The 14,180-nt window shown below is 42.4% G+C and overlaps 1 protein-coding gene across 1 annotated transcript; it reads left to right on the top strand.

Annotated features, from left to right (window-relative positions):
- The first annotated feature begins 408 nt into the window (after window positions 1–408).
- Window positions 409–11,690, top strand: LOC145355050 (cytochrome P450 2K1-like). Its single transcript, XM_080206847.1, has 9 exons — window positions 409–810; window positions 1,988–2,150; window positions 3,967–4,116; window positions 5,163–5,323; window positions 5,981–6,085; window positions 6,793–6,934; window positions 8,319–8,506; window positions 9,101–9,242; window positions 9,975–11,690. The coding sequence occupies exons 1-9, from the start codon at window positions 610–612 to the stop codon at window positions 10,151–10,153; spliced, it is 1,431 nt and encodes a 476-aa protein (XP_080062973.1). The 5' UTR covers window positions 409–609; the 3' UTR covers window positions 10,154–11,690.
- The last annotated feature ends 2,490 nt before the right edge of the window (window positions 11,691–14,180 follow it).

Here is a 14,180-nt window from a genome sequence, read left to right as displayed (position 1 = left end):
CAGTATAATGGTTTATCCATTAGCAAAATATTGAATTGATTTCTAATCGAGGCAAATATTTGTCTCACTGTCTGGCAGCTGGCTGTGTGATTTCTGGGACTGCTCTTTGGCTCAGTTTTTGAGGGGAGGCTTAATTTTTTGTGTCCTGGCTTTTCTATTGGTTCAAATGGCCTCCTTCTGCACTGTAGCAATTTGAAAAGTAATTGCACAGTCCCAGTTACAGTGGTACATACTGTCGGTGCAGACTCGATGGGCTGAAGGGCTGAGTCTATGAGGATAGGGGAGGGAAACTAATGGGTATTTATAGCCACCCTATTGATGTTTCATCACTGCTTAGGGGACGGTTTGTGTTGCATTCGGGACTGTTGTATGGTCAGGGTCAGGAGGGATGATGTTCCGATCTTCCTGTTAAAGAAACTTCACTCCTGCTACCACTTACCATCTGGTAAGATTCCAAGGAGGGAAAGTCCAGTTAACTAGAGAACAACAACATAAAACCACTTCCAGCTGTTTGTGTTAATCCATTTAGGAGCTCATTCAGGAAGGTGCAGAGATCTAACATAAACTGTGATAACTCCTGTTGGCCACATCGCCAGTTTAGATCCCAGTATGTCGATTCTAAGTGTACTCTCTTTGGATTCTGCCACTCTGGGGTTGTTTGCTGCTCTGACCATTATCCTTCTGGTGTATTTTAACACTGGGTCTAAATCTCACGGAACCCTCAACTTCCCCCCGGGACCCCCTGCTCTCCCAGTGATTGGCAACCTGCACATGTTGGATCTGAAGAAGCTGAGAGAATATTTGATGAAGGTAAGAGAAAACCAGATTCTTGCAGTAAATCAGAAAGCTGTCCTGCTGTTTGCCACCTCTTTTCAATGTCTCGAGATGTTAATTTTTGCTCCGAAGGCGCTATGACAATGCAAGGTTGTGGCCCCGAAAACAATCAGAGTGTAGCTGAATTCACTCCCCCACCCCGCTTAAAGTTTTAAATTTAAAGTTTATTTATTATTCACAAGTAGGCTTACATTATCACTGCAGTGAAGCTACTGTGAATATCCTCAAGTCGCCGCATTCTGGCTGCTGTTCAGGGCATACTGAGGGCGAATTTAGCATGGTCAATATTCCATGGCAGCACAGCTTTTTGAACTGTGGGAGAAAACTTGAGTGCCTAAGCAGACACGGGGAGAACATGCAAACTCTGCGCAGACAGTGACCCAATGGCTGTGCCTCACTGCTAATACAACATGTTTTTGAATGCTCAGTATCCTGCCAGCAACCACCTTAAATTCTTCACCTTAAAAAGGGCGGCACCATGGCACAGTGGTTAGCACTGCTATCTCACAGATCCAGGGACCTGGGTTCGATCCCAGCTTGGATCACAGTATGCGCGCAGTCTGCATGTTCTCCCCGTGTTTGTGTGAGCCTCCCCTGGGTGCTCCGGTTTCCTTCCACACACCAAAAGACGTGCTGGTTGGTGCATTGGCCATACGAAATTCTCCCTCAGTGTACCCGAACAGGCACCAGATTGTAGCGACTCGGGGATTTTCACTGTAATTACAATGCAGTGTTAAAGTAAGCCGACTTGTGACACTAATAAATAATAAAAAAATAAAAATAACACCAATAAATTCATCCTGTGCCATAGAGAACCATGATCTGAGTACTTGGGTCAAAAACTCTTTATCCCTTCTATCACCTGACCAGGTGAGAGCAGCAACTTACAATATGAATTTGTCTGCAGTCTCACACTCAAGTGAGCTGAGACATGAATGATCTTTGCGGTTTTCCTAGTTGCAGCCCTGTGGACTCAATATGTGAAGATCGTGGCTCGCTGTGGTGAGTGCCAGTATCTGGCGACTGTGAGTGTCCTTATCAAGCTATGGTGCTTCCTTCCCTGGTGAAGATGTTACAACGTATTATTGAGAATAGGCATGTGATGTGAATAGTTGAATGAGCTGTTCATGGAAATGTATTCCTTTTGTTTAAGCTGTCTGAGAAGTACGGGACAGTATTCAGCATCAAGCTAGGATTCACGGATGTAGTGGTGCTGACCGGCTATGAGACAGTGAATGATGCACTTGTCAAACATGCAGAGGAATTTGGTGGGAGAGCGCATGTCCCGATATTTGAGGCAACTGTAAAGGGACACGGTAATTCTCACCTTTAACTTCACTGTTTTAAAATCTGTCAGTTCAAATCTGGCTGCATCCTGTCTGGTTTCAAATAATTAATATTTTTCAGACTTTGGCAAAGGTTCGCTTTATTAAGAAGAAATTAAATCTTCTTAATTTGAAAGATTAAAAACCAACAAACCCTTTGAATATGATTGGTAACCAATTTTCTGTAAGTTCTGTAAAACATTGCTGTACTTAATTACACAAACGATTAATGTAAACTACAAATTGGTTACATTACTGCAGGAATGCTTAGGAAATTCATAATAACTTCACAGCAGTGTTAATGTAAACCCACTTGTGACACTCATGAAAAAAAGCTAAAAAAAATTCACGTGGAATCCTACTTTCCAGCTTCTTAAAAGTGGTATTAATAGGCTAAGAATTTGAAGGGTTTATTGTCACGGATGAGAACATAAGAACAGGACAATGTCATGAGGCATGAGACCCTTGGCTCTTACATCTGTGGCTGAACTTTCCAACAGAGGGACCTCGGGGTCCTTGTGCATGAGTCGCAGAGACCCAGCCTGCAGATTGCAGCAGGTGGTCAGGAGGGCTAATGGGATGCTGGCTTTCATAGCGAGGGGGATTCAATATAAAAGTAGGGAGGTCTTGCTGCAGCTGTATAGGGCATTGGTGAGGCCGCAGCTGGAGTACTGTGTGCAGTTTTGGTTGCCGCACTTACGCAAGGATATTTTGGCCTTGGAGGGAGTGCAGAGGAGGTTTACTAGGCTGATGCCGGAGTTGAGGGGGTTGAGCTATGAGGAGAGGCTGAATAAACTGGGCTTGTACTCGTTAGAGTTTAGAAGAATGAGGGGAGATCTCATTGAGACATATAAGATGATGAATGGGATGGATAGGATAGAGGTGGAGAGACTCTTCCCGCTCAGAAAGGACAGTAGGACTCGGGGGCACAGCCTCAAGATAAAGGGGGGGCGGTTTAGAACGGAGTTGAGGAGGAACTTCTTCAATCAAAGGGTGGTGAATCTCTGGAATTCTCTGCCCGTTGAAGTGGTGGAGGCTGCCTTGCTAAATATTTTTATGACGCGGGTTGATGGGTTTTTGATAAGCGAGGGGATTAAGGGTTATGGGGAGAGGGCGGGAAAGTGGAACTGAGCCACGACATATCAGCCGTGATCTTATTGAATGGCGGGGCAGGCTCGAAGGGCTAGATGGCCTACTCCTGCTCCTATTTCTTATGTTCTTACGTTAACATGCCTTTGGCCCAGATTTTGTAACCTCTTTGGTTAACAGAATCTGCCATCTCAAATGTACATTAATAATTAACCCAGTTGCTGTTTGCATTCGATGAATTAGGGAGGGAGTAGCTTAAATGGGAAGGCGATGGCCTGGTGATAGTATCTCTGGACGATTAATTCAGAAACTCGGCTAACTTTCTGGGGAAAGTGCTAGAAAATCTCAGCAGGTCTGGCAGCATTGTTTGACAAAGGATCATCGCACTGGAAATTTCAGCTCTTTCTCTCCCACAGATGCTGCCAGACCTGCTGAGATTTTCCAGCATTTTCTCTTTGGGTTTCAGATTCCAGCACCCGCAGTAATTTCTTATAACTTTCTGGGGGTCTGGGTTGGTATGAACGGTATGCTTTGTCTGTATAGCGCAAGAAACAATACTTCTCACTGTATCCCAATACATGTGACAATAATAAATTAAATCAATAGTAATTTCTAGGCTTCCATCCCTTTCTATTCTAATTAATTAACTGAAGAGATATTAACATCTTTCTTTGTATTTGAAGTTTTAATGACTTCTTTCTGATGGATTTAATTGCAGGCATTATTTTCGGTCATGGGGAGTCATGGAAACAAATGCGAAGGTTTACCTTAACCACCATGCGAGATTTTGGAATGGGCAGAAAAACCACTGAAGACAAAATAATTGAGGAAACTGAATTCCTGATAAAAATGTTTGATTCTTATAAAGGCGAGTTTTTGTGAAGTATAGAAACAGAATTATCAATGTTTCTTTTCTCTGTGTGTTTCTAATTATTTGGAAATGAGGTTGAGTAATAGAGAATCACAGAAGGCCCACAACTTCCGAGAGTGACAAACACAGTCAGGTTGCTGCTCTGCCTTTTTTCATTCACCTGGATTGGAAGCTGTGTATTTCTCGGCTGATTTTCCCACTCGGGCCTGAAGGGAAAAGTTCAGCGTTCCGACTCCTGGGACTCTTCATTGAAGAGCAGCAGAATCAGGGGAAGTGAGGCCACATGCCCTATTTTTAACAACATTTCCTCGACACAATTTGTATATCTAGGGGTGGATTAGAAATTCTCGTCAGAGTCCCTGCTATGGGACTGGAAGACAATGGACTGGAAGACATCCAGTCCATTGTGTCCCTGCAAGCTTTTTGCTGGAACAATCTCAAGGTAATTGTGCTGTGAGGCACAGTGGTTTGTACTGCACCCTCACAGCACCAGGAAGCCTGGCACTATTCCTGGCTTGGGTCACTGTCTGTGAGGAGTTTGCACATTCTCCCCATGTCTGTGTGGGTTTCCTGCAGATGCTCCGGTTTCCTCCCACAGTCCGGAGATGTGTGGGTTAGGTTGATTGGCCATGATAAATTGACACTAGTTTCAGCGAGATTAGCAGGGTAAGTATGTGGAGTTACGGGGATAGTGTGGGATTATTGTCAGTGCAGACTTGATTCCATGATTTAATTCCACTGACTGCGCTGTGTCTGTGACTCTGTATCTTTGCCCAAAATCAAAGAGCTTCTCCCAGAACCGCTGTGACTAACTGGGTTCTAGTTTTCCAGTTGATCCATCTCTCATTTCAGGGTGTGTTCTCCATTTCCTCAGCACTGGAAATGCTGGATTAGAAAATTCTAGTCAGAGTCCCTGCTAAGCCCTCTCTGTGTTCCTATAACAGCCTCGGGAACAATCCGTCCTCATTACCTGATGAGCAAAGCAATTGTGATTTTGTTGTGAAGGATCGGCACTAGATTGCGTGTATGTGATTTCTTTGCAGGCCAACCCTTTAATCCAACCATCAAACTGAATGCTGCGGTTGCCAACATAATTTGCTCGATACTTTTTGGTGACAGATTTGATTATGAGGATGAAAGGTTTGTCGGAATAGTAAAGGGAATGAATGAAAACATTCAACTTGCTGGATCCCCCATGATCCAGGTAAATCCCGCCTTTCGTCTGCAACAGAAATACATTCCAGAAATGAGCACTTGCGACCAGCAGCAGCTGAAAGGGGTGCGGGGGGATCGGTAGCGAAGTCTCAAAAGACCTGTGTCGTGCAATGTATTAGTTATGTGGAGGAGAAGCGCACTTTAATAATTTACCAGAAGGAGGTTACACTCTCATTGTGTTTGAACTAGTTCGAGAATCTTCAAAGTTATGGAAACAAGATGAATAAATAGCTTTGAATATAGAGATTAGCCAGGATCTAATTTAATGGGAGCATCAGGCTCGACTAGCTGTACGACCTCCTCCTGCTCCTGTGCTGTTAGTTAATAAGAAAGAGGAATGTTACAACTCTGAGCTGTAAAGAAGCAGGTAGGTGATAACCAAAGAGACTCATGTTAACATTTGTACCAAAGTCCTTTGTTCGGATGAACACTAATTGGACACTTCAATGTGCCAGATTCAGGACATTTTAAAGATTTATTCATTGCTCTGTTCTCACTGTGGAATACGGGACGTGAGCAGGTTATTGGTTAACTTTGATATCAAGATAAATTGCATCACTTCATTTTTATTCTACAGCTGTACAATGCATTTTCCTTCTTGGGATTCCTTCCTGGATCACACAAAAAATTCTTCTCCAATTCTAAGGAGAATATTACTTACATGAAGAACCTCTTCAACAATCACCATCAGAACCTGGATGAGAATGACCTGAGGAGTTTTATTGATGCATTTATGTTGCGACAACAACAGGTAGAAACACTACTTCCCTCTTAAGAAGTGCAGTAAATTCTCTATAAGTTCTGGTTATGATGCCTTGGGACAACAAAAGGAACTTTGTTCAATCCAGCCTGGCAGAACGGGCGGTAAATGTGTGTTTCTGTGGAAAGTATCATTCATTTTTAAAAGAAGGAACCGGCATTTGCATTCTGTCTTTTGTACTCCCAAGATGTCCCAAAGCATATTCCAGTCAATGAGGCACTTTTCAAATGTCCTCATTGTTTGTGATGTGAATTCAACCAATATCAGGAAAACAGAATATCTGGTCAATCCCACATTGCTGTTTGTGGACATTTTCCCAGCTCAGATTGGCTGCTTGTTTGCTACGGTCACCACACTCAAAAGCAACGCTTCATTGGCTGTCAGGCACTTTGCAACATATAAAAGACAGGATTGAAATCTTGAGATAGCAGGGAGAACCCCTCCCCCTTTTCTTTGCAATATTTCCACCCAAGAGAGCAGACAGAGCCTTTGTTTAACACCTGATCAAAAGTGGCACCTCTGAGGGTGCAGCGTTCCTTTGGTACTATACTGGAGCAAACCCATTGCTGCCTCTGATTCCTGGCTCTTTTCTTTACTGTATTTCTCAGTAATGTATAATTCAGGTTAATAATGCATCCATGCCTCACTCTACCGGTTCCAATCCCAGATTTGAGTTGTTTTCTTGTTAACTCTTGTAGGAATCGGACAACCCTAATTCATACTTTAATGAAAACAACTTAATGTTCACCGCGATCAACCTATTTGCTGCAGGGATGGAGACCACCTCAACCACAATTCGTTGGGGAATGCTTCTGATGATGAAATATCCAGAGATTCAGAGTAAGAAGCAGTCTGATTCCATTCTGGACCCATCCTGTTGTATCATTTTGTGTGCCTCATTCTCAGATTACCATGGGTGTGAATTTGAACTATTTTTCTACCCCTTTACAGAATGTGGGTGTCACTGCCTATTGCCAGTATTTATTGTGTGACCATGCTGTGCCTTTCAGAAATGTAATTTAATCAGGTTCCTTTGCAGTACATTTCTAACAGGCCCTGGAAGTTGTCGACACCATGATGTCTGTGACCGGTGTCCTTTATTGCTGCTGAGGCAACATAATTGATATCATGCTGATTTTAATCTGGACTAATGCAGTGTTCTGTGGTTTCATGGTCCTTTGGGGATTGCTGAGTCGAGCTAGATTTGGGGATGTGACTCTAGTGGGTCACTTGAATCATACCTGGATTGAAACTCCTTATGTTCACCCTAACACCAAAATCAAATGTAAAACTTTGGGCCTGGGCTAACTTCATAAAACACCTTGGAGTTTCTGACCTGTGGCTTAACAATTGCCCATCTCTAGTTGCCCTTCAGAAGGTTGTCATGAGCTACCTTCCTGAAGCACTGCAGTTTCTGTGATATCAGTACACCCACAGTACTATTGGGGAGGGAGTTCCCGCATTTTGACCAAGCGACAGTGAAATAAAAACAAAACATTTCCATGCCAGGATGGTGAGAAGGGGAACCACTAGGTGGTGGTGTTACCATGTATCTGCTGTCCTTGTCCTTCTATATGGTATTACTCGTGGGTTTGGAAGATGCTGCCTAAGGAGCCCTGGTCAGTTCCTGCAGTGCATCTTGTAGGTTGTACACACTGCTGTCACTGTTCATTGGAGGTGGATGGAGTGAATGTGGAAGGGGTGCCAATCAAGTGTGCTGGTTTTTTTCCCAGATGTTGTCAAGCTTCTTGGGTGCTGTTGAAGCTGCACTCATCCAGGCAAATGGAGAGAATTCCATCTCACTCCTGACTTTTGCCTTGTAGATGATGAACTAGTTTTGGGGAAACAGGAGGTTAGTTACTTGGTGTACGACCCCTGGCCTCTGACCTGCTTACATTACCATAGTATTTATATGGCTATTCCAGTTTCTGGTCAGTGCAAAACCCCAGGATGTTGATAGTGGAGAATTCAGTGATGGTAATGCCATTGAAATTTGAGTGTTGATGGTTGGATTCTCTCTTGCTGGAGATGGTCAATGCCTGGCACATGTGTGGCGTGAATGTTACTTTCCACTTGTCAGTCCAATACTGGATATTGTCAAAGGCAGTGATTCAGCTCTTTTGTACATGTTTGAACCAATGCTATAATGAGATCAGGAGCTGTCTTGCCTGAATAAATCCAGGATCATACTTTCAATCACTTACAAAATGTGCTTGTCTCGCAGAAAAGGTTCACGAGGAAATTATCAGAGTTATTGGATCAGACCGATCTCCCAGAACACAGGATCGGAAAAGTTTGCCATACACTGACGCAGTGATCCACGAAATCCAGAGGTTTGGTGACATTGTGCCCCTAAACCTCTCACACGAAACCACAGTGGACACAAACTTCAAAGGATTTTTCATTCCAAAGGTACTCTAGAGAAGCTATGGCCACACAACTGGAGCCTGACATTCTGAAATTTAATGGAGAGCCTGGGGAGGATTCGATTTCTCAAGTTTGCATCTAATTACACTTTGCCCAACTTTCCAAAAGTCGCACCCAAATTCAGGCATTGGGCATTTAATAGGATCTGCACGTGAATCCTAGCAGATCACACTTTACTGACACTTGACTCGGGCGCGGATCTGGTCCACTCCCAAATATGCATGACCCGACGATTTAAATGCAGTAGCATGCATTTAAATCGATTTAATAAACCACGCGCCCAAGTTTCCCACCAAACCCCTTTTTACCTTCTTCTGTTCCATTCCGGATCTGTGTTTCTCGCGACCTGTTAAATAAAAACCCGTTGAAATGTGGGAAATGCAGTATTCAATATGCACACAGCAAACAGCAATGTGACCTTGTAGTGTAGTGTCATATGGCATATTGGGTTTTAATGTGTCAATTCTAATTGCATATCATCACAGGAAGTGACCACATGATTTACCAGTCATGATCGAGTGGCAGAGCAGATTCGATGGGCTGAGTGGTGTAATTCTGCTTATGAACTTATATTTCCAGGGAACCCATGTGATTCCATTGCTGTCCTCTGTGCTGTATGATAAAACCCAATGGGAAAAACCAAATGAATTCAACCCGTCTCACTTTCTGGATGCTGAGGGCAAGTTTGTGAAGAGAGACGCCTTCATGCCTTTCTCCGCAGGTAGCGCAACATATGACTTCTTTGGACTTTGTATTGGTGGAAACATTCTCTCCCTTTTGCTGGGGAAAGTAACATGTAGAAAATGCAGCATTAAAGGAATTCCATGTCTATTATCTTTATCTTGGGGTTGTGCGGGAAGTTGGTGTCTTTTGTCCAAAAGTGCCTAAACCTACTTATCTCCACAATGGTGAGACTGGCTAAGGAAGCTTGAACTGGGAATTAATGGAACACTCATTTATTAAAACTGCACCTTCACAATTTCAAAGCATCGTTACTTTCAGCATGTCAATGTCTTTGAAACATAGTCACTATTGAAATGGAGGGAAACACTGCCAGCAATTCACAAATAATGCCAGATTGCACCTCAGTCTAGTGTTTGATCTGAAACATGGTCCCTCTGAAAGGGGCACTCTCAGTGATGCAACCAGAACACCATCCTGGATTTTGTGCTCAAGTCTCTGGAGTGGAGCTTGAAGGCCCTTTTTCTCAGAGATTCTGAAGCATTTAATTTTGTTCTGAGCCTGAGATACAGAGGCCACAACGACAAATACTTCAACCCGTTGAGATTTTATTTAGTGATATTCACTAAGAGAATGAAACTGCACTTGTTAAGCCTCAGTTCCTGTACTGCTGTATACTCTGCAATGTCCCATTTGTTGTTTTAAAAATCATTCTGGATAACTTTGTTTCTTGGAGCAACAACTTTGACATTTTTGCAATTTTTTTCTGTAGGTCGTAGGGCCTGCGCAGGTGAGGCCCTGGCGAAGATGGAACTGTTCATGTTCTTTACAACTCTGGTCCAAAAATTCAAATTTCAAGTTCCACCAGATGTCAGTGAACTGGGGCTTGAGTCGGGTGTGGGTGGTACTTCATTCCCTAAGTACCCGTATGTGTGTGCAGTCCGTCGCTGATTTACACAATGATTTTCCTGTTATCTTCTGTAATCACTTCTAGAAATATGTGGGGATTTTTTTTACACAGTGTCTGTAATGTTTGTCATTGGGCTGAGATATGCAGGTGAAGTTTATGGTGCGTCTGCAACACACCCTGTTATTAATGCACAAACAGGGCGGAAGGTTCAGGGAGTTGAGAGATACACCATGAGTTGTCAGGTTCCAGAACTTGCTGGGTGGGTTTTCCTACAAACCAAGAGTCCCATTTACATCACACAAATGATATCTCACCGTTAACCTCCCGATTCCATTAAGAACTTTCTGAGTTTGCTTCTTAATCACCCATTGACTGCACTGAAGGAAGTATCTGCTCATCCTTAATCTGGAGAGTGAGTGGGTTTCATCTAAGCAGCAGGGAGTTTGTCAGTAAATTGTACTGGGTGGGATTCCATATTATTCATGGTGCATTTGCTAATGAGTGATGGTTGTGTGCCGGTTTTAGTGAAATCATTCCCCTCTCCATTGCAATCATTGTTATGATGGAGACACCAGAGCAATCATAGAATGGAGTAATGATGGCAATGAAGGTGACCATTTCACCCATTGACTCCATGCTATCTTTTCGTAAATTTACCATCTCAGTCCCATTCTGTCCCTGCATTCCTGGAAGTGGATTTCCCTGAAGTTCCCATCCATTTTCCTTTTCACACCATTGATTGTCGCTGCTTCGATCATCATTATCGACAACACATTTCAAGTCTTTACCTCTTGGGTGCAAAAATGTTCTTCATCATTGAATCTTTGTTCCTTCATCCTTGACTCATCAGCTGATGGGAACAGTTTTTCCTTGAATATCTTAGCTAACCTAAGCTGTCTGTTCAACTCCTGTTCTGCTACAATTGCATGTCCATTCAAGGGCGAGACCCCATCAATTATAATTCAATCCAGATCTTCATGGAAGCCTGAGGGGCTTGTGTTCAAGTTGCTTTGCTCTCCAGGTTCATTGACAGAAATCTTAACAGTTCATTAATGTCTATTTTTAAATAGAAGCTTCCATAAAGGCACAGTCCATGTTCAAAGTGATGAATATGAGCTGCATTTTACTGGGCAAGATATCGAGACATGCATCATCCACCAATTTTTAGATTCCTTTCCATCCTTTCCATCATTGTTCAAGTTGCTGGTGCCCTGGAGGGTAGGGAGCGTGAGAATGACTTCCCTAATCTGCATACTGTGTGACATTGCAGATTGATTTGCAAGGTCAATTTCTGGAATGAGAATTTGGATGTCACAGATTCATGTAAGGAAATGTTTCTGTCACCTTTTCCCCGTGTGACCCCATTTAACTTAACATTTAACTTAACTCCTTCAACCTTCTGTGACCCCAGAGTGACGATTTGGGTGGTATGAGAGTTATAGCTGGAAGAGATTCAGCTCTTGTGCAATAGGGGGATTATTAATGGACTATTAGTGTATCTGGGCACTGATTATTGATCTAATAGCATTATGATTATTTGCACAATTGGCAAATGATTTGAATATTGTAATATAATCCTGATTACTGCATACTTCATCAATATCCTCTTACATTAATAAAGTCCTGATTGTTGCTGCAATAGGCACATGACTATTGATAGAATACTAATGTTGCAATATCCAAAATCTTAAAGTAATTGGACTGTGATTTGGAATGTAATGTGTACCTGGTTATTAGTGTCATAGGATTCTCAGCATGATGTAATACCATCTTCACTGTTGATACAATAAAATTCCAATTATTAATCCAATAGTGTGATGACTATTAATGTATTATAATCCTGACTGTTGGTGATTCCTACTTGCTGAAGAAATAGACATTCTTCTCAAAAAAAAAACAAACACCGTTGGGACGATCTTACCAAAGAATGTCCAAGTGTCAAAGGATCATGAAAATGGAAGAAATGCGCACCTTTTCATGGGCAGCATTATAATTGAATCTTACCTGAGTCTGTTCAAACAAGTGAGGACAAACATGTTTTGTGGCAGCAGGGGGAGTGGGTAGGTCAAGCTCGCCTGAAAGCCAGCTGACAGGAACTGTGGCCAAATGAGCCATCTAAAATGGCGATTTGTAAAGCACTCTGAACAATTGGGCAACTAAAACAACAGGCTGCAGTTCAAAGACAGAGAGAAACAGACTGCAACCCTGACAAGTGAATGCACAGCATGGAACCGAATATTTTATGATTTTGGCACTTGGGTTTGCATAAGTTATTCCACTCCAGGTATGATACAATTGACCCAGTGGGGAGCCTCTATCAAATCAAACTTTATTTAAGAACACAGTTAAAATATAACCAAGAGAAATCTGTCATCTGACTGTCATACAATCACCTCCAGAAAAGATCCGCACCCAAACATCAGTATGTCAGAGGAGAATCATTTCCAGGTGGATTCCAGGATCCATCTCCAGAAAGTGAAAGAGAGGCACTGCTCTCTAGAACATAAGAACATAAGAAATAGGAGCAGGAGTAGACCAACTAGCCCTTCGAGCCTGCCCCACCATTCAATAAGATCATGGCTGATCTGAAGCAGATCAGTTCCACTTTCCCGCTTTCTCCCCATAACCCTAATTCCCTTGTCTATCAGAAATCTATCTACCCATGGCTTAAATATATTTAGCGAGGTAGCCTCCACCACTTCAATGGGTAGAGAATTCCAGAGATTCACCACCCATTCAGTGAAGAAGTTCCTCATCAACTCCGTTCTAAAGTGACCCCCCCCCACCTTATTTTGAGACTGTGCCTTCTAGTTCTGTTTTCCTTTCTAAGCGGGAAGAATCTCTCTACCTCTACCCTATCTAGCCCCTTCATTATATGTCTTAATAAGATACCCCCTCAGCCTTCTAAACTCTAACGAGTACAGGCCCAGTCTATTCAATCTCTCCTCATAAGCTAACCCCCTCATCTCCGGTATTAGCCTGGTGAACCTTCTTTGTACTCCCTCCAAGGCCAAAATATCCTTCCGCAAATAAGGGGACCAAAACTACTCCAATTGCGGCCTCACCAGTGCCCTGTACAGTTGCAGCAAGACCTCCCTACTTTTATATTCTAACCCCCTCGCTATAAAGGCCAATATTCCATTCGCCTTCTTGATCACCTGCTGCACCTGCAGACGGAGTTTTTGCGATTCATGCACAAGGACCCCCAGGTCCCCCTGCACTGTAGCTTTTCACCCTTTAAATAATAATCCCTCCTACTATTATTTCTACCAAAGTGGATAACCTCACATTTGCTAATGTTATACTCCATCTGCCAGGTCCTTGCCCACTCACTCAGCCTAACCAGATCTCTCTGCAGACTTTCCGCACATTCCACGCAATTTGCTTTTCCAAAAGCAAATCTAATAACTCCAAGCAACATCAGAGTTTGATCTCTCTATATAAGCCTAGCTCCAGCCAGTCACCTGATTTTCCTGTCAGTCAATAATATCATGGGAACACTAAAATAACAGAACAACATTAGTTAAGATTGAAACCAACACTTTACAAATTAGGAAAATTATGCTGCTGCTGTAACATTACAGATCTGCAACATAGAGAGCTAGTGGCCAGTTCGAATAAGCTACTAAAACAGATCCTGCACCAAAATCATGACCAAAATATATTTCTTAAAGGCACAAAATCATCTCACATTCCCTTAAGAAAGAAATGAACAATCAATATGCAAAGATTTCAGCATTTTCCAAAATCATTATTTCCACACTATTAGTACTCTACAATATATATATTACATATACATTTTATAAAATCCAAACATGCAATAATAACAGTAGTACAGTCCTTTACTTCCACCATTGATCATTCCTTCTCCTTTCATCAATTTTGTGATAAAACATCAGCAATCACATTCTCTCGTCTTTCTTTCTTGATACATTTCTATTGCTCAGCTGCGTCCTCTTTCCATTCCAAAAACTTGCCTCAGTCCTTAATCCTGCTTTGATTCCAAGTCTGAGTTTACTTTCATCGTTATAATTATAAATTAATTCTGGTAATATCCTCAGGGAGCTA

The sequence above is a fragment of the Carcharhinus amblyrhynchos genome, chromosome 18 (assembly GCF_965287045.1).
Source record: "Carcharhinus amblyrhynchos chromosome 18, sCarAmb.v2.hapA, whole genome shotgun sequence".
NCBI lineage: Eukaryota > Metazoa > Chordata > Chondrichthyes > Carcharhiniformes > Carcharhinidae > Carcharhinus > Carcharhinus amblyrhynchos.
The sequence above is the reverse complement of the archived record's forward strand: the minus strand, read 5'-3'. Positions and strand labels throughout refer to the sequence as shown.

Excerpts from the sequence above, each read along its gene's own strand:
- LOC145355050 (XM_080206847.1), top strand. The coding sequence starts at position 610 with ATGTCGATTCTAAGTGTACTCTCTTTGGATTCTGCCACTCTGGGGTTG. Across the intron at positions 2,151-3,966 it reads GGCAACTGTAAAGGGACACG|GCATTATTTTCGGTCATGGG; the intron begins GTAATTCTCACC and ends ATTTAATTGCAG. Across the intron at positions 5,324-5,980 it reads CTGGATCCCCCATGATCCAG|GAGAATATTACTTACATGAA; the intron begins GTAAATCCCGCC and ends TCCAATTCTAAG.